Raw genomic sequence first — 20,676 nt, forward strand, 5'->3', positions numbered from 1 at the left:
AAGAGGGTTGGGGGCATGTTCCCCTCAGAAACTGTGCTGACTTGAATGCCCCAGCTTGAGGCCAGAGTGTGCTGTGGGGAGCAAGGTGGGGCATGTCCGTAGGGGGCACGTTGCCATCAGAGCCACTGCCGACCCCCAATCCCAGCCGTGTGGATGAGTCACCTCCAGCACAAACTCATGAGTTCGTAGGAACTCCCGCATTCCCCTGCTGTTTACTGACCTCAGCCCAGCTGACTGGCTCACATTCCCCTCTTGTTTGCCCTGCTAGAAGGAAGCAAGTTACCCAAAGGGCTTCCCAAGTAGGATGCTCCACCTGACGGACCCTTTGCTTGTGCCAAGCTGACACCTGCATGAATTGGTTTATCGCCCGAAATAGCAAGTGCTTCAGATTGCTTGGCACACATGGGCTTTTACTGCCTGTGGGCTGGCTGGCTCACAGGCTCTGTAGGCACAGCTCGGTACACAGGTACTCTTGTTCTCCTCTGAGCACAGGTGCCATTTAACCCCTGTAAAAAGTAATAAAATGCTCCTGGTTCCAATCAAGGTGTAAATCAGGAGTCACTCCTCTTGGGTTAATGGGATCGTTACCTAGGCTCAATGGGATCATTCCCTCCTCACTCACTCTGGTGTAAATCGGGAGTAACTCCTCTGGGGTGAATGGGATCACTCACTTCTCACTCACTTTGGTGTGAATCAGGAGTAGCTTCTGTGGGGTGATTGGAATCATTCCCTCCTCAGTCACTCTGGTGTAAATTGGGAGTAGTTCCTCTGTGGTCAATGGGTTCATTTGCTCCTCACTTAAGGTACGTCTACACTACAGCGCTAGTTCGAACTAACTTAGTTCGAATAAGTTAATTCGAACTAAGCTAATTCGAACTAACGGATCTAGACTAAAAACTAGTTCGAATTAGCGTTTTGCTAATTCGAACTAGCATGTCCACATTGAGTGGACCCTGAACCAGGCTTAAGGATGGCCGGAAGCAGTGCTGGCAGGGCATCAGAGGAGGACTTAGAGCGTGGAGATGCTGTCTCAGGCTAGCCGAGGGCTGCGCTTAAAGGGTCCCGACCCCCACCCCGGACAGACAGTTCTCAGGGGTGCCCTGCTTGCAAAGCAGTCCTGGCTTGGAGTGCCCGGAGTACCCACACTAGGCACATCACAGCACTCGGACATCAGACCGGCTGCACTTGCCGCAGGCTGCCATCTGGGGAGTGGAGGCAATCAGGGGGCTGCAGGAGAGCTTCCACCCCAAAAGCCCGCAGAGCCAGCCCAGTCCTCCCCATTGGGGGCTCGTGCCCCATTCCTCCCTCACCTCCTTCCACTTACCCTTCCCTAGCCCCTTTTCTTGATGTACAAAATAAAGGACAATTGTGTTCAAAAATGGAATCTGTCTTTATTGAACAAAACTGGGGGAGATTGGGAAAAGGAGGTGGGAGAGGGGAGGGCAACTAAAATGATCAGGGGTTGGGAACAGGTCCCATATGAAGAGAGGCTAAAGAAACTGGGACTTTTCAGCTTAGAAAAGAGGAGACGGAGGGGGGACAGGATAGAGGTCTCTAAAAGCAGGAGTTGGGTGGAGAGGGTGCATCCAGAAAAGGTCTTCAGTAGTTCCCATAAAGAAGGACTAGAGGACACCAAAGGAAAGGAATGGGTAGAAGACTTCAAACTAGTAACAGAAAGTTGTTCTTCACAAAGCAGAGTCAACCTGTGGAACTCCTTGCTGCAGGAGGCTGTGAAGGCTAGAACTAGAACAGAGTTTAAAGGGAAGTGAGATCAGGTCATGGAGGTTGGGTCCATGGAGTGCTATTAGCCAGGGGGTAGGAGTGGTGTTCCTGCCCAAGGTTTGTGGAAGGCTGGAGAGGAATGGCACGAGACAAATGGCTTGGTCACTGTCTTCGGTCCATCCCCTCCAGGGTCCCTAGGGTTGGTCGCTGTCGGCAGACAGGCTACTGGGCTAGATGAACCTTTGGTCTGACCCAGGACGGCCATTCTAAGCTAAGGGCTCAGGGTCAGGGGTCTCAGTGGACCCCCTTGATTTTCATGCACACCTGCTCCTTGGTGGCCAGGCTGGCAGCTCTCCTGCCCAAGCCGGCCACTTTCCTGTGCCTAGTGCGGAGATCGTGGACGAGGTCCACGATGTCCGCAGTAGCCCAGGCGGGTGCCCGCCTCTTGCGGTCCTGGGCAAGCTCCCGGGAGCCGCCAGCCTGGTCCCGGGAAGAAGGAGAGGGCTGGGGGGCATCGGGTGGGTGGCTCAAGCCGTGCCAGGTGCAGGGTCTGCTGGCTGGGTGCTGGCAGGCTTGCACCTGGCACGGGCATCATAGCCAGCCCGTGCCCCTTTAAGAGGTCCTGGGCCGGGAGGGGGGCAGACGAGTTTCCCTGGCGTTGGCCAGAGTGGCCACCAGGAAAAGCTGGGAAGGGCTAGCCTCCCACTAGTTCGAATTAAGGGTCTACACACCCCTTAATTCGAACTAGTAAGTTCGAACTAGGCTTAGTCCTCGTACAATGAGGTTTACCTAGTTCGAACTAAGCGCTCTGCTAGTTCGAATTAAATTCGAACTAGCAGAGTGCTAGTGTAGCGCCTATCAAAGTTAATTCGAACTAACGTCCGTTAGTTCAAAATAACTTTGTAGTGTAGACATACCCTTACTCTTGTGTATATCAGGAGTAACTCTTCTGGGGTGAATGGGATCATTCACTCCTCACTCACTCTGGTGTAAGTCAGGAGTAGTTCCTTTGGGGGTCAGTTGGATCATTCTCTCCTCTCTCACTGGTACCAAATGCTCCCCAAATAGCTGAGGTGGTGCCACCCGCTGCCCTGATACTGGGCTGTTGGGCGCTTGACCTCTGTGACCGGGGCCCAAGCTGTGGCTAATGGGGCTGTCCTTTGGCCAAGGACTCAGCCTGGTTCTCTGATGCTGGGGTCACTCACCCAGCATTCTGGTGCTTTGGGGCATTTGTAGGTATTAGGGCTGGGAGGGTGTCAGCCGACGGTCAGGGCAGTGTGTATGTGCTATACACCCAAGACTTTAACTGCTGAGACCGGGGTCCCTTGCAGCAGGCAACCTGGAGGAGGCTGACGGGTGCCCAATAAGTGTTCAGGGAGAGCTTATGACACCTTAGATTTCAGCTGCTAGAATTCGTAATTCCTTCGCAGCGGGCAGCCTTGGGGAAAGACTGAAAGATGCCCCAGTGGATTCTGCCACCTGGGTGTGACACAAATCCAAACGCCCAAGCTCTTCCTATACTGTGTGTGTACTATACACCCAAGACTTTAACTGCTGAGACCGGGGTCCCTTGCAGCAGGCAACCTGGAGGAGGCTGACGGGTGCCCAATAAGTGTACAGGGAGAGCTTATTACACTTCAGATTTTAGCTGCTAGAATCTGTGATTCCTTCGCAGTGGGCAGCCTGGGGGAGGCTGAGAAGTGCCCAAACCGATTCTGCCACCTGGGTGTGACACAAATCCAAACGCCCAAGCTCTCCCTATATCTGTCCCTTAAGACCGGCTGAAGTTCTTTTAAATTGTGCTTGGTTCTGTTACAGCAACTGAAAGAGTCAGGTTAAAGCTTAAACAGTTAGGGTACGTCTACACTACAGCGCTAATTCGAACTAACTCGAATTAGCTCGGCTCAGTGCTGGGAGGGCTGCGTGTGCGACGAGGGCTTTGTGCTGAGTGGCGACGAGTGCGTCCCTATGTCCCAGTGTGGGTGCCTGCACCAGGGACGTTATTATAAGGCTGGGGAGACCTTCCACCTGACATGCCAGGAGCAGTGTGTGTGCCGGGCCGGCGGAGACGTTGTGTGCACGGGGCTGTCCTGCCGCCCTAATGAGGAGTGCAAGCTGGCGAACGGCGTCCGGAAATGCCGCCCTGTCGGATCCGCAACGTGTACTGCTGCCGGAGACCCCCACTACCTCTCCTTCGACAGGGTCGCCTTCGACTTCCAAGGCACCTGCACCTACATCCTGGCCAAGACCTGCGCGGACACCGGGAACCTGACCTCCTTCACCGTGAAGGTGGAGAACGTGCCCTGGGGCAACGGCAGGGTGTCCGTCACCAAGCTGGTGTCCGTGGAGGTCTATGGGCTCACGCTCACCCTGCTGCAGAACCGGAAGGGGCTCGTCATGGTAAGTTCTGCCGACGATGGGGCCGAACCCTGCCATGGCAATGCAAGGGCCACTTGTCCCACAGTTCAGTCATTCCAATTAATTCCCAGTAGGACTCAGGGTCTGGTGACCATACTGACACCAGAAGCCTTTGGGTTTCCCCGGTAAAGTGAGATCAGAATCCAGCGCCCACCCCAGTGCAGCCAGTGGATAATTCAACATTAACCCCAGAAAGCTGAGATCAGAATCCTGCTCTGAGCCCCTTACGCTGAGCAAAGTGACTCAGGATTTACCTTGGACTCTAGGGCTGTGTCCAGACTCAGGGTTTTTTTCGAAAAAAGTCCCCTTCCCCCCTCCAGGTTTCAAGCACCCCCATCATCCCAGTTAAATCACAAAGAAAGGGTTCAACAATATGTTTATTGTACATAGTTTTGTCAACATCAAAAATGAAAAAAAGCTTTTTTATGTTTGCAACACGTATACTATTTTTTGAGAGATATGTAAAAAAATTAAACAGAACATATTATTTTGCAACAAACCCTGGTGTTAATGATTTGTCCAAACAGGGTCAGGAGATGGGTTGTGGAGGGAAGCTTCTATTGGGCCAGGGCCCAGTCCCCAGTCAGAAGCCCCTCAGTAGAGTCAGTGTCCTCCACTTGAGAATTGCTCCCGTAGGGCCTCCCATATGCCAACAGCAGACCGGTGAGCCTGGCGGATGGCAGCTGTCCGGGGCTGGGCAAAGTGCCTCTCCTGGCCATCAGCACTTCTACCCCACCCTGGTAGGAAGGCATCCCCTTTCCTCTCCACCAGGTTATGGAGAACGCAACACGCGGCCACCACCTCAGGGATGTTTCTCTCCCCCATGTCTAGGCGTGTGAGCAAGCACCGGAATCTGCCTTTTAAATGTCCGAATGCACATTCCACCTGGTTGCGAGCCCGGTTAAGGTGAGCATTAAACTGCTCCTTGCTCGCATCCAGGTGGCCGGTGTAGGGCTTCATCAGCCACGGCATCAGGGGGTAGGCGGCATCAGCCACTATGCACACCGGCATGTGCACATCCCCAACTGCAAACTCGTGATGCGGGAAAAATGTTCCTGCCTGAAGCCTCCGGTAGAGGTACGAGTTCCTGAAGATGCGGGCATCATGTGCCCGCCCTGACCACCCAACACAAATGTCTGAAAACTGGCCACGATGGTCGACCAGGGCCTGGAGAACCATAGAAAAGTAGCCCTTTCTATTAATGAATTGGGCTGCTCGATGGGGCAGTGCACGGATTGGAATGTGTGTCCCATCGAGCGCTCCTCCACAATTCGGGAAGCCAAGGGCAGCAAAGCCGGCCATGACGCTGTCCAGATCTTGTAGACAGATGAGCCTGTTGAGCAGCTCCGAATTGATGGCCCTCACCACCTGCAGAACGAGACAGACAACAAAATGTTAGAAGGGGTGCCTTATCTCTGAGGAGGAGAACCCACCACCCACCTTCCCTCTCAAACACCCCGGGAATCCCCTCCTCAGAACTCTCCCCCCAACAATTCAAGGTGAGTGGAGGAGCTCCCTCCCACTCCCACTCACTTGGCCCTTCCTGACAGTCTCCCTTCCCCCCACCCCAAACTGTGACTGTCCCCAGACAATGACTTACCTCCATCAGGATGGATCCAACGGTAGACCTGCCCACTCCAAATTGGTGTCCCACGGAGCGGTAGCTGTCGGGGGTTGCCAGCTTCCAGAGGGCAATGGCGACCCTCTTTTCCAGGGGGATAGCGGGCCGCAGGTGGGTGTCTTGCCGTTGCAGAGCAGGGGCGAGCCAGGTACACAGCTCCTGGAAAGTGGTCTTTCGCATCCTGAAGTTGCGTAGCCAGTCTTGGTCATCCCAGATCTCCATCACGAGCCGGTCCCACCAGTCAGAGCTGGTTTCAAGCCTCCAAACACGCCTGTCCACAAAGAAGTTTGGAGGCAAGGGCAGTGCGGCTGCTTGACGGACGATCCCTTCGTACCTCTGGTCTGGGTCCAGCTGGGGAAGTAGCCTCATGACTGTGTCATGCAGATGCAGCAACAGTTGCAGTATGATGGCGTGGCGCTATCGCCTGCCCAGGGGCAGCTCTGGCTCCATGCCACAAAAATGGGTCTCAAACAGAAAAACCTCCACAGAAAAAAGCTGCTGGGGTGTCCCAGGAAGCTGAGCACTCAAACCAGCACTGCAATGCCTTGCTTACCTCCTAGAGGGACAGCAAAGGCAGCTGCAGGAGCAGAGCAACGGGTGTTCAGGAGTGTCCCTTTAACCACGCGGCGTCTCTGCAAAGGGCAGGCAGGCAGCAGCACCCGGAAGGAAATGCTGCCCCCATGCCCTGGCAGAAGCGGTTCCGGGTGGCTTTGAATTTCGAAAGAGCGTCCAGCAGTCAGGACGCTCTTTTTCGAAAAAGCGGATCGATTTTCTGATCCGCGTATTGTAGTCTAGACGCTCTCTTTCGAAAGAGGCTTGCAGTCTAGACATAGCCTAGGAGATCAGACTCTGCCCTAATGTAACTGAGTTCAGTGAAGTCACTACAGATTTGCCCAGCCGTCACTGGGACCCTCCCTTGTGCCCATAACCCAGCCCTCCCTGGTGCCGTGAGGGCATTTTGTTTTTTGGGGGGGGTTTTTTTGTTTGTTTCTCACTTGTGCCTGTCACAATTTTTTTTTTTTTGAAATTTACAAGTCCAGACTAACTGCCCGTGTTTATACGCAGCAGGGACCTGGTAGTTCGAATAAAGCCCTAGTTCGAACTACCTGTTATTCCTCCTGCAATGAGGTTTAACAGGTAGTTCAAACTAGGGCTTTAATTCGAACTAGCAGGTCCCTGCGGAGTGTAGACACGGGCAGTTAGTCCGGACTTGTAAATTTCAAAAATTGTGACCGTCCGGGAAAATGCAAATCAAGTGCGGGCTATTTAAATCCTGGGCTTGATTTGCAACTTCAAATGCCTACATTAGCCTCCCTAGTTCAAATAGGGGGCGAGTGTAGACATACCCTTGGACCCTTCCCCATTGAACACCCTCCTTCTCTGCTTCTGCCTCAGGGTATGTCTACACTACCACCCTAGTTCGAACTAGGGGGGTTAATATAGTCATACGAACTTGGAAATGAAGCCCGGGATTTGAATTTCCCGGGCTTCATTTGCATGTTGCTGGGCACCGCCATTTTTAAATGTCCGCTAGTGCGGACTCCGTGCCCGTGGCTACACGCGGCACGGACTAGATAGTTCGGACTAGGCTTCCTATTCCGAACTATCTGTACGCCTCGTCCGAACTATCTAGTTCATGCCGCGTGTAGCCGCGGGCATGGAGTCCGCACTAGCGGACATTTAAAAATGGCGGCGCCCAGCAACATACAAATGAAGCCCAGGAAATTCAAATCCCGGGCTTCATTTGCAAGTTCGTATGACTACATTAACCACCCTAGTTCGAACTAGGGTGGTAGTGTAGATATACCCTCAGTGAGGAGTGATTGGTTCGCACTTCCTACCCCACCTCCACTAATCCCCACCCCTCCCCTGCCAGCTGATTGGCGGGGAGGAGAAATTGATCCCCTAGCCTCCTCCCCAAAATTTTTGCCTCCTCCAACCTCCTCTTCCCACTGTGATGGAGGAGGTCCCCATCCCCTCTCCTGTCCCCGCAGACCCCAAGGCTCCCCCAATGCCACAGACCCTGCAGACCGCTGCGGCTGACCTCCCGACTCCTGAGTCAGGCTCTGCGTCTGCCATGGCCGATGCCCCCCTCTCTTACCTCGATAGGTAAGAGCGCTAGTGTAGCACCTATCAAAGTTAATTCAAACTAACGTCCGTTAGTTCGAATTAACTTTGTAGTGTAGACATACCCTGAGGAACTCCGCTAGTAACCTTCCTCCAACCTGACAGTTCACCTTTCAATATGACCCGCTGTAGTCTCCCCTTTAAGCAGTTGCTTATCCACCTCTCAACTTCCATATTAATCCCTATCTTTTCCACTTTAACTAATAATTCCCCATGTGGTACTGTATCAAATGCATTACTAAAGTCGAGGTAGATTAGATCCACTGCATTTCCTTTATCTAAAAAATCTGTTACTTTCTCAAAAAAGGAGATCAGGTTGGTTTGGCACGATCTACCTTTTGTAAAACCATGTTGTAATTTGTCCCAATTGCCATTAGCCTCAATGTCTCTAACTACTTTCTCCTTCAAAATTTTTTCCAAGATCTTGCATACTACAGATGTCAAACTAACAGACCTATAGTTACCCGGGTCGCTTTTTTTCCCTTTCTTAAAAATAGGAACTATATGGCTACGTCTACACTGGCACCTTTTTCCGGAAATGCTTAAAACAGAATACTATTCCGTTTTCAGTTTTTCCGGAAAAGGAGTGTCTACATTGGCAGGCTGCTTTTCCGGAAAAGCCCCTTTTCTGGAAAAGCATCTGTGGCCAATGTAGACGCACTTTTCCGGAAAAGAGCCCCGATCGCCATTTTCGCAATCGGGGCTTTTTTCTGGAAAAGACTACTGGGCTGTCTACACTGGCTCTTTTCGGGAACAGTGTTCCGGAATAAGGACTTATGCCCGAGCGGGAGCAGAATAGTTTTTCCGGAATAGCGGCTGATTTTGTACAGTAGAGCATCGTTGCTTTTCCGGAAATTCAAGGGCCAGTGTAGACAGCTCGCAGCTTATTCCGGAAAAGCAGCTCATTTTCCGGAATAAGTGGCCCAGTGTAGACACAGCCCATGGCTACGTCTACACCAGCCCCTTTTCCGAAAGGGGCATGCTAATTTTCAACTTCAGAATAGGGAAATCCGCGGGGGATTTAAATATCCCCCGCGGGATTTAAATAAACATGTCCGCCGCTTTTTTCCGGCTTGGGGAAAAGCCGGAAAAAAGCGTCTAGACTGGCCCGATCCTCCGGAATAAAGCCCTTTTCCGGAGGATCCCTTATTCCTACTTTGAATTCAAAGTAGGAATAAGGGATCCTCCGGAAAAGGGCTTTATTCCGGAGGATCGGGCCAGTCTAGACGCTTTTTTCCGGCTTTTCCCCAAGCCGGAAAAAAGCGGCGGACATCTTTATTTAAATCCCGCGGGGGATATTTAAATCCCCCGCGGATTTCCCTATTCTGAAGTTGAAAATTAGCATGCCCCTTTCGGAAAAGGGGCCAGTGTAGACGTAGCCCATCAGTGTAAGCGGGGTCAGGGTAAACTCTATCCTGACATCTGGTGGTGAACTGTGGTAAGTGGTTCAAAGAGAGTTTAGGGGCTGAGCCCAATTTGCATAGACACACCCACCCTGTCTAGTATGTGCTTACAGCAGCCCAAATGGTCACTTTGGCCACTGTGGGATCCCCAGTCTCTGTTATTGAGGCAGGGGGGATAAAAGTGTTGTTACCCTGATTATGCGAATCAAGGACAATGGAAAGGTGGAACTGTTTATGACAGAGGGATTCGCCATAAACTAAGAAGAACTAACTAGACAAGGGGCATGGGTTCCAAACCCAGTTGAATTGAGAGAGATGCTGAGGACAGACTTTTGTACCTGGTGGTGGGGCCTTGTCTGAGGGTTTAAAAAAAACAAAAAAAACAAAAAAAAAAACTGATTGCACTCTCTCCACTGTGGAATATCAGGGTTAATTTGGATTGTACTAGGAGTTTAGTTGTGAGCTGTGGCATTAACTTCAATGTAGGTCAGTGGAGTGCTAGTGTTAAGGCTCCTCTGTTATGAGCTGAAATCACTGTTGTTGAGGGGAGCCTGGTGCTAAGCTGCTGGGCTATTAGCAGAGCAGCTTGTAAGGGACAACCAGCAAGCGCAGGTGGACAGCAGAGTGGTTTACCAGTGAGTGCAGGTGAGTGTGGCAGGAGCAACCAGCTGGCAGGCAGGAGCAACCAGCTGGCAGCCAGGGGCATGGACCGAGACGGCTGGCAGAGCCGGACAGTGGAGGCGTCTCACTGGACGACAGGTGGAGTGTGGCGGAGGCAGCTCACTGAATGGCAGGTGGAGTGTGGCGGAGTGACTTGCGTCGACGGCGGCGGCAGAACCACGGAGAGGGAGAGGCGGAGCCATCAGCGGAGCCACCAGCAGACCACGTAAGGTGTATTGATCCCCGCCCCTCCAGGTTGGGATGGTGAAACCCTGCCTGGTGAACTTTTGAACCCTGGGGCTGCACAAACCCGGGGCAGAGACTTTTGGGGTGTTGGACTTTTGGGACTTTGGGGGGATATGTGGCTGGGGGGACGGCCTTCACTCATGTTTGGCCTTCGCTCATGTTTGGTCTGTAAATCCGAGTTCTGGTGTTTCCCCAATTTAATGCTGATGTCGGTTACCTTATGTTATTAAAGGTTTGCTACTATACTGAGGCTCTGTGCTTGCGAGAGGGGAAGAATTGCCTCTTTTGAGGCACCCAGAGGTGTATGTAAGATTTCCCAGGTCACTGGGTGGGGGCTCGAGCCGGTGTTGTATTACCTTGTTGGGAGAAGACCCCTAGATACAGAACCCGGCCCTTGCTGCTATTACCTCGGCCTGGCGGAAGGGCTACGTTAGCAATTCTCCAGTCAAATGGTACAACCCCTGGGGCTACGTCTACATTGGCATCCCTTTCTGGAAAATGGATGCTAATGAGACGAGTCGGAATTGCAAATCCGCGGGGGATTTAAATATCCCCCACGGCATTTGCATTTACATGGCTGCCGCTTTTTTCCGGCTTGGGGATAAGCTGGAGAAAAGCGCCAGACTAAACGCGATTCTCCGGAAAATAAGCCCTTTTCCGGAGGATTTCTTATTCCTATTTGATATTTAAATCCCCCGCAGATTTGCAATTCCGAAGTATCTCATTAGCATCCCTTTTCCGGAAAGGGATGCCAATGTAGACAGAGCCCCTGAGTTTAGAGATTTTTTAACATTTTTTGCTAATGGCAATTTCATGTGCCAGTTCCTTTAATATTCTTGGATGAAGATTATCTGGGCCCCCCGATTTACTCCCATTAAGCTGTTCAAGTTTGGCTTTTACCTCGGATATGGTAATATCTACCTCCACATCCTCAGTCCCATTTGTTATGTTACCATTATCCCGAAGCTCTTCATTAGCCTCATTCAAGACTGAAGCAAAGTATTTGCTTAGATATTGGGCCATTCCTAGATTATCCTTAACCTCCACTCCATCCTTAGTAATTAGCGGTCCTACTTCTTCTTTTTTTGTTTTTTCCTATTTAAATGGCTATAAAACCTTTTACTATTGGTTTTAATTCCCTTTGCAAGGTCCAACTCTACCTGACGTTTAGCCTTTCTCACTTTGTCCCTACATGCTCTAACCTCAATAAGGTAACTTTCTTTACTGATCCTCCCATTTTCCACTCCTTATATGCATTCTGCTTTTTCTTAATCACCTCTCTGAGATGCTTGCTCATCCAGCTTGGTCTAACACACCTGCCTATAATTTTTTTCCCTTTTCTTGGGATACAGGCTTCTGACAGCTTCTGCAACTTTAACTTAAAATAATTCCAGGCCTCCTCCACCTCAAGATCCATAATTTCTTTAGTCCAATCAACTTCCCTAACTAATTTCCTCAATTTATTAAAGTTAGCCCTTTTGAAATAAAAAACCCTAGTCTCAGAGGGTACGTCTACACTAGAGCGCTAATTCGAACTAAGCTAATTCGAACTAACGCGTCTAGAACTAAAAACTAGTTCGAATTAGCATTTTGCTAATTCGAACTAGCAAGTCCACATTGAGTGGACTCTGAACAGGGCTTAAGGATGGCCGGAAGCAGTGCCGGCAGGGCATCAGAGGAGGACTTAGAGCGTGGAGATGCTGTCTCAGGCTAGCCGAGGGCTGCGCTTAAAGGGTCCCGACCCCCACCCCGGACAGACAGTTCTAAGGGGTGCCCCACTTGCAAAGCAGTCCTGGCTTGGATTGCCCGGACTACCCACACTGGGCACATCACAGCACTCGGCCATCAGACCGGCTGCACTTGCCGCAGGCTGCCATCTCGGGAGAGGGGGCAATCGGGGGGCTGCAGGAGAGCTTCCACCCCCAGAAGCCCGCAGAGCCAGCCCAGTCCTCCCCATCGGGGGCTCGTACCCCATTCCTCCCTCACCTCCTTCCACTTACCCTTCCCTAGCCCCCCTTCTTATTGATGTACAAAATAAAGATAACGTTTCTTCCAGCATTGCCTCTGTCTTTATTGAACTAAACTGGGGGAGACTGGGAAATGGAGGTGAGAGAGGGGAAGAGAGGCTGGGAGAGGGGAGGGCAACTAACATGATCAGGGGTTGGGAACAGGTCCCAGATGAAGAGAGGCTACAGAGACTGGGACTGTTCAGCTTAGAAAAGAGGAGACGGAGCGGGGACAGGATAGAGGTCTCTAAAAGCAGTGGTTGGGTGGAGAGGGTGCATTCAGAAAAGTTCTTCCTGAGTTCCCATAAAGAAGGACTAGAGGACACCAAAGGAAAGGAATGGGTAGCAGGCTTGAAACTAGTAAGAGAAAGTTGTTGTTCTTGACAAAGCAAATAGTTAACCTGTGGAACTCCTTGCTGCAGGAGGCTGTGAAGGCTACAACTAGAACAGAGTTTAAAGGGAAGTGAGATCAAGTCATGGAGGCTGGGTCCTTGGAGCAGTCTTAGCCAGGGGGTAGGAGTGGTGTCCCTGCCCAAAGTTTGTGGAAGGCTGGAGAGGGATGGCACGAGACAAATGGCTTGGTCACTGTCTTCGGTCCATCCCCTCCAGGGTCCCTAGGGTTGGCCGCTGTCGGCAGACAGGCTACTGGGCTAGATGGACCATTGGTCTGACCCAGGACGGCCATTGTAAGCTCAGGGCTCAGGGTCGGGGGTCTCAGTGGACCCCCTTGATTTTCATGCACACCTGCTCCTGGGTGGCCAGGCTGGCAGCTCTCCTGCCCTAGACGGCCACTTTCCTGTGCCTAGTGAGGAGATCGTGGACGAGGTCCATGATGTCCGCACTAGCCCAGGAAGGTGCCCGCCTCTTGCGGTCCAGGGCAAGCTCCTGGGAGCCGCCAGCCTGGTCCTGGGAAGAGGGGGTGGGCTGGGGGACATCGGGTGGGTGGCTCTGTGCCGTGCCAGGTGCAGGGTCTGCTGGCTGGGTGCTGGCAGGCTTGCACCTGGCACGGGCACCGTAGCCAGCCCGTGCCCCTTTAAGGGGTCCGGGGCCGGGAGGGGGGCATAGAGTTTCCCTGGTGTTGGCCAGAGTGGCCACCAGGGAAAGCTGGGGAGGGCTAGCCTCCCACTAGTTTGAATTAAGGGGCTACACACCCCTTAATTCGAACTAGCTAGTTCAAACTAGGCTTAATCCTCGTAAAATGAGGATTACCTAGTTCGAACTAAGCGCTCCGCTAGTTCGATTCAAATTAGAACTAGCGGAGCGCTAGTGTAGCGGCTATGAATGTTAGTTCGAACTAACGTCCGTTAGTTCGAACTAACATTGTAGTGTAGACATACCCAGATTTATTTTTGTTTATCCTTCCATTTAATTTGAACTGAATTAACTCATGATCACTCGAGCCAAGGTTGTCCCCTATAACCATTTCATCTACGAGGTCCTCGCTACTCACCAAAACCAAATCTAAAATAGCATCCCCCCTTGTTGGTTCAGCAACTACTTGATGAAGGAATTCATCAGCTATCACATCTAGGAAAATCTGAGCCCTATTACTATTACTAGAACTTGTTCTCCAGTCTATATCTGGAAAGTTGAAATCTCCCATGATTACGCAGTTTCCATGAGTATTTACTTCATTAAAAACATTAAAGAGGTCTCTATCCATATCCAAATTGGATCCTGGTGGTCTGTAACACACCCCAAGCACTATCCCAGGGAAGGATCTGATAGTTTTCTTTCCCAATGTGATTTTTGCCCAAACAGACTCTGTCTTCTCCATTCCATCACTTTTTATTTATTGACAATCTACCTCATCTTTGATATACAATGCGACTCCACCACCTTTACCCTTATTTCTGTCTTTCCTAAACAGCACATACCCTTCAATACCTGTACTTCAGTCATGCCTAGTATTCCACCATGTTTCTGTTATTCCTATAATATCTGGTTTCACTTCCTGGATCAATAGCTCAAGTTCCTCCATTTTGTTACCTAGGCTCCTTGCATTGGTGTACAAACATCTTAATTTTTGCTGTTTGGCCTCACTCACATTCTTTACCCAATTTGGCACGGACGTTGTACCTCGAACTCTTCCCGGGACCAGGCTGGCAGTTCCCAGGAGCCTGCCCGGGGCCGCAAGAGGCGGGCGCCCGTCTGGTCTAGTGCGGAGATCGTGGACCTCATCCAGGTTTGGGGGGAGGCCTCCAATGTCCACAACCTCCGCACTAGGAACAGGAAAGTGGACGTCTAGGGCAGGATAGCTGCCAGCCTGGCCACCAAAGGCCACATGCAAACCCAGCAGCAGGTCTGCGTAAAAATCAAGGTGGTCCAGGGAGACCCCCCGACCCTGAGCCCTGAACTTAGAACATAAGAACGGCCGTACTCGGTCAGACCAAGGGTCCATCTAGCCCAGCAGCCTGTCTGCCGACAGCGGCCAACACCAGCTACCCCAGAGGGGATGGACTGAAGACAATGACCAAGCTATTTGTCTCATGCCATCCATCTCCAGCCTTCCACAAACAGAGACCAGGGACACCGTTCTACCCCCTGGCTAATAGCACTCCATGGACCCAACCTACATGACTGTATCTAACTTCTCTTTAAACTTCTCTTTGTAGTTTTAGCCTTCACAGCCTCCTGCAGCAAGGAGTTCCACAGGTTGACTATTTGCTTTGTGAAGAAGAACTTTCTTTTATTAGTTGAAGCCTGCTACCCATTCATTTCATTTGGTGTCCTTTAGTCCTTCTATTATGGGAACTAATGAAGAACTTTTCTTAATTCACCCTCTCCACACCACTCATGCTTTTATGGACCTCTATCATATCCCCCCTCAGTCTCCTCTTTTCTAAGCTGAAAAGTCCCAGTCTCTTTAGCCTCTCTTCATATGGGACCTGTTCCAAACTCCTGATCATTTTAGTTGCCATTTTCAGAACCCTTTCCAAGGCCAAAATATCTTTTCTGGGGTGAGGAGATCATATCTGTACACAGTACTGAAGATATGGCGTACCATAGTTTGATACTTCCCCTCCTCCTTCTTCCCCTGGCTTCCCCCTCCCAGCTCCCTCCTCCCAGGTTTCCCTCTCTCCTCTCCCACCCTCTCTCTTCCCCTCTCCCACATCCTTTTTCCAGTCTCCCCAGAGGTTAATCCCCCCCACCCTGTTTTGTTAAATAAAGAGAGTTTCTATTTTTGAACACACGTGTCCTTTATTTTTTACATCAGGAAGGGAGGCTAGGAAGGGTTAAGTGGAAGGAGGTGAGGGAGTAATGGGGTACGAGCCCCTGATGGGGAGGACTGGGGTGGCTCTGCGGGCTCCTCGGGGTGGAAGCTCTCCTGCAGCCCCCCGATTGACGCCCCCCCCCCCCGGATGGCAGCCTGCGACCAGTAAAGCCGGGCTGATGGCCAAGTGCTGTGATGTGCCAAGTGTGGGCATTCAGGGCACTACAAGCCAGGACTGCTTTGCTGTCCCTCATCAAGGTAGACAAGCAAGCGGGGAACCCTGAGAACTGTCTGTTCGGGGTGGGGGTCGGGTCCCTTTAAGCACAGCCCTCGGCTAGCCTGAGACAGCAGCTCCACGCTCTAAGTCCTAACCTGATGCCAGCCAGCCTTAACTTCGGTTCAGGGTCCACTCAATGTGGACATGCTAGTTTGAATTAGCAAAATGCTATTTCGAACTAGTTTTTAGGTCTAGATGCGTTAGTTCGAATTAGCATAGTTTGAATTAACTAATTTGAATTAAGTTAGTTCGAATTAGTGCTGTAGTGTAGACACACCCAGAGGGTGTAGAGAAATGACCACAAAGAACAACAAAGATCCAAGGGAATGAAAAACACGGACGGTGCTAATGAAACGCAATGAAGGGCTATGACAAATGTCTCACCCTCTGTTACCTGTTTTCTGTGCTACTTCAGGTCCCAGGTCCCATCCAGCCCAGGGGGCTTTCTTCACAGTACTGCCTTGCAGCTGTGCCCCCTGCACTGTGGGGCCCTCCCTCCCGGTGAACCCCAATGAATACCCACCTTGCCTCAGTGACCACTGCCAATCATCACCGAGCAACCACCTCAAGGGCAAACTAGTCTGAATGGCCACTCATCATTGGCAGGGGGGTGTGGACCTGCTGCTGTCTTCTGCTCTGGCTGCCTCCCTGCATCCCTAGATCCCCTCAGGCCCCTGAATCTGGCCTGCAGGCTGGGGGTTGGATCAGGTTAGAGCTCCCCAGCTCTGCCTGTCTTTCCCCAGCACTGCTCTCTCCAGTGTTGTGGCTGGTATGTAATGTAGGCAAGGGCAAGGCAAGGGCATGGGGCTATGGGGCAGCAGCCCAGCTCCCCGGCCGCCTGGGAGTTCCAGGGCCATGCGGCAGCAGCCTGACTCCCCAGCCACCCAGGTGGTCTGGGACCGTGGCACGGCTGCCTAGTTGTCCAGCTGGGCAGGAAGCCTGCGTGGCTGCCCTAGGTGCTTTGGCCACCAGGAAAGGGGGGAGGAGGGGCTATGCCAACTGCTGAGACAGGGGACAATAAGAAGGCTGGGGCAGTAACCTGGGGTTGGGGCTGGGCTTGGCTCCACAGGGGAGGAGATTTGGAAGGGGCAGTGTCTCAGGTAGAAGGGATGCTCTGACCCCATCTGTATGGTTTGTTAGTCTGAAAGTGCTACCAGACCATTTGTTGAATAGAAAGGGCTTGGAGTCAGCCTAGAAGTGTTGCAGTTCTGCCTCCTGCCCCCAGAGGACGCTGTGGCAGCAGAACTGCTGGCAGCGCTCAGGAAGCAGCTTCTTCTGGTGCCACGGCGCCCTCTGATGGGCAAAAGGCAGAACTGCGTCACTTCGCGGCTAGAATGTGTTTTATGCAGGAAAAAATGAAAATTCTGCACGACAATGGGACCTGAGCTCCCCCAGGCAAGCGGGATCCCTGCGGGGGAGACCCCTTTCTGCACTGGGAGAGGCGCCCACCCCTGGACCAGCACACGCCTTGCTCTGGCATGTAAACAGAGCCCACTGGGCAGCAGTCCTAGGCACTAGCGCCTGCCGGCAGTGACATCACTGCTGTCTCCGACTTGGAGAAATTGACCTGTTGGCTCTGGGTGGACCAGTTCACGGTGCCTTGCACCCAAAAGGCTATGTGGTCACTAAGGTCTCAATGAAGACCAGCCGCTGGGAGAAGCCCCCAATTCATTGCCTCTCCAGAGATGTCCCCGTGGCACTGATCTCTGGCAACAGGATGATCAGCCACACTGTGGCCACCGTGGTCCTTTGCCTCCTCTTCAGCCTCCTCAAGCTCAGGCTCAGGATCCGACTTTTCCAGACACTGGTAATGAAGGGACGCTCCGTGTCAATCCCCCTCACCTTCTGCCTTTGGGAACGCTGTGAAGAGGGATGATCCCAGGCACTGGAGTCTGGCATCTCAACGATGGCCCTTTTGGAATTGTGGGGGTTTCTGCCAGGCCACGGAGCCATCTCACAGTGGTCCTCCTCAGTGTGCTGCTTGGAGACTTGCAGCACCAGGAATGCACAGAGAAACTCTAAGGGTATGTCTACACTACAGAGTTAATTCAAAATAACAGACTTATTTTGAATTAACCTTAATAGCTATCTACACATACAAACCACTATTTTGAAATAAATTCGAAATAGCGGAGCCCTTATTTCGAATTAGGTAAACCTCATTCTACGAGGCAAGGAATAACACCTAATTCGAAATAGCTAATTCAAAATAAGTGCTGTGTAGACAATCATTTCGAATTAGGGGGCCTCCAGCCCTTCCCAGTTACACCTGCTGGCCACTCTGGGCCAAACCAGGAAAACTCCCCTCCTCTCCCCCAGCCCCAGGGCCCTTAAAGGGACAGATTCTGGCCACTGGGCACGTGAGAGAGCCAGGCCTGCAGTCCCTCAGGAAGTGGCCACAGGATGGTATCCAGGTGCAGCCAGCTCTCCCCCGCCCAGTCCCCCAGCACCCATGGGCCAGCCAGGGGCCATAGGCTGGCAAAGATCATGGACCTCACTGAGGTTTGGGGGGAGGCCCCCAACTTCCATGATCTCCACACTAGGCAAAGGAATGCGGCCGTCTATGGCCAGGAAAGGCCAAAGGCGTACGCAAGAGTAGGTGCGCCTGAAGGTGAAAGAGCTGCGGCAGGCAAACGCCAGGGCCATCAGGGGTGGCGCTGCGTCAGGGGCTGACACCTGCCCCTACTTCCCCACTCTCGACCAACTTCTGGGAAGCGGGGCGGTCCATGCCAGCCTGGGAGGCAGCGAGCCAAGAGCGGAGGGCCCTGACCCAGGCACACCAGAGGGGCCACCACCAGCTGTCCCAGCGCTGGAGTCGGCAGGGTCGGCCAGGGAGGCCATACCAGGTAAGTGCCAGCATTGTCCCCTACCCGGGGAGGAGGTGGAGAGGGAGTCCAGGGAACGTGCGCATGGGCCATGCATCCCATGGATCACGCAGCCACCTGTGCACGTGTGAGCATGTGCCGTGCCACCCTTGGGCAGGTGGCTTCAGCTGCATGACACCCAGGGGCCGTTGCCCAAAAGGCACATGCGTGTGTGAAGAGACCTGACACGCTCCCGACCCCGGGGTGGGACCCAGCAGGACGCTGTCCCTTCACACGTCCCCTCTACACAGAGGCAGGAGACATCTTGCCCCCACCCCGGCCACACTATACATGGCACAGGGGCATGGGTGCGGTCTTGGGGCAGCTCCCAGTCCTGGGGAGAGCCAGACATCCTGACAATGGCCTCTGTGCAAGCACAGCGGCTCTGACAGTGCAGGGCACGGTCGCCCTCATGTCACAAGGGGGGGCTGGGCATCATCCACTGAGTCCCCAGGAGAACTGACCACTTCTCTTCTTTCTCTACAGCTGCCCCAGCTGCTCATGCAGGGCGCACCACCCCGCCCGGGACATGCTCCCGCACCCGCGACCTCTTCACCAGCACGCGGCAGGAGTACCGGGTCCAGCACCTGGGGGCCCTGCGAGCCCTGCATCACACCATCCAGGCCTGGATGCTGAAGGACCTGCAGCTCCACCGGGAGCAGCTGGCTGAGGACCAAGCGCAGAACTCTAACCTGCAGGCCCTGCTGCAGAGCATGGTGCCCTGTGCCGGTCCTGTGCCTGCTGCCCCCCCAACTACTGTTCCTCCTCCCACTCCTGCCCCCCTCCCACCTCTTCCTCCTCAACCTCCGCACCCTCCTGCTCAATGTCCACACCCCCCACCTCAACCGCCGCACCCTCCTCCCCATCCCCTCGGGGACGCCGAGGCCCCCTCCCCCGCCATGCTGGGAGACGGTTGGCCCGGCGAGACCCCCAGCCCTGAGTGCTGAGTTTTCCCTCCCCCTTCTTCCCCTTGCTTCTCCCTTCCAGCTCCCTCCTCCCAATTTTCCCCCTCCCCTCTCCTAACCTCTCTTCTGCCCTCTCCCGCTTCCTTTCCCCCATCTCCCCAGAGTTTCATTCCCCTTCCCCAGTTGTGTTAAACAAAGACAGGTTATATTTTCAAAAATATTTTTTATTTAACATCAGGAAGGGGGGGCTAGGGAAGGGTAAGTGGAAGGAGGAGAGGGAGGAATGGGGCACAAGCCCCCAGTGGGGCAGACCGGGGAGACTGTTAGTGCTCCTCAGGGTGGAAGCTCTCCCGCAGGGCCGCCTGGATCCTGACAGCCCCTCAATGGTGCTCCCGGATGGCAGCCTGCAGACACTGCAGCCAGGCTGCTGGCAACGTGTCCATGAGATGCAGCCAGGTCCCCGGGGGCAGGTCTGGTTCCATGTTGCAGAGTGCCGTGGTGCCCCGGGTGAGGGCAAGCAGAGCACTCCGAGACACAAATGCTTTGCTGTCCCTCAGTGAGGTGGACCAGCAAGCAGAAAAACCTGAGAACTGTCTGTCTGGGATGGGGGTTGTGTTTCTTTAAGCACAGACCTCGGCTAGCCTGAGGCAGCAGCCCCACACACTAAGTCCGACCCTGATGCCCTGCCGGCACTGGTTCTGGCCAGCCTTACCTTCGATTCAGGGTCCACTCAATGTGGACGCGCTATTTCGAATTAGAAAAATGCTATTTCGAATTAGTTTGTGTCTAGATGCGTTATTTAGAATTAGTTTATTTCGAATTAACTAAGTTGAAATAAATTAATTTGAAATAGCGCTGTAGTGTAGACATACCCTAACTGATTTCTGGTACCGATGCCCGTGCTGGAGCAGGTCCCAGCTCTGAACCCTGCACTGACCTAGGAATAACCTCTGGCACCAAAGCTGGGGAACAAATACCGGTCCCCATGTTCATACTCTCCGAGAAGAGTCTGCAGTTGACACTGTGGCAGTGCATACCTTGTCCTCTGCTTCTCAAGGATGAGTTGATGCTCAACGGGTCCTTCCTGCCATAGGATGAATTAAGGGCCCACCAAGACTTAATAAAGCAGGTAGCATTGAATACAGGGCTGCAGATGAAGTTTCCCCAGGGTTCCTGGATATTTGTTTTGTGAAGAAGAACTTTCTGTTATTAG

At 52.8% G+C, this 20,676-nt stretch overlaps 1 protein-coding gene across 1 annotated transcript; it reads right to left on the reverse strand.

The window, feature by feature from the left end:
- Window positions 1-4,364: 4,364 nt before the first annotated feature.
- LOC149521844 (uncharacterized) lies at window positions 4,365-6,679 on the reverse strand. Its single transcript, XM_089772727.1, has 3 exons — window positions 5,741-6,679; window positions 5,373-5,508; window positions 4,365-4,369 (listed from the first exon to the last, which is right to left on the reverse strand). Exons 1-3 carry the CDS (start codon window positions 6,128-6,130, stop codon window positions 4,365-4,367), a joined length of 531 nt encoding a protein of 176 aa, XP_089628853.1. The 5' UTR covers window positions 6,131-6,679.
- Between the last annotated feature and the right edge of the window lie 13,997 nt (window positions 6,680-20,676).

Source organism: Pelodiscus sinensis, chromosome 22, assembly GCF_052426305.1.
Source record: "Pelodiscus sinensis isolate ZL-2025 chromosome 22, ASM5242630v1, whole genome shotgun sequence".
Lineage (NCBI taxonomy): Eukaryota > Metazoa > Chordata > Testudines > Trionychidae > Pelodiscus > Pelodiscus sinensis.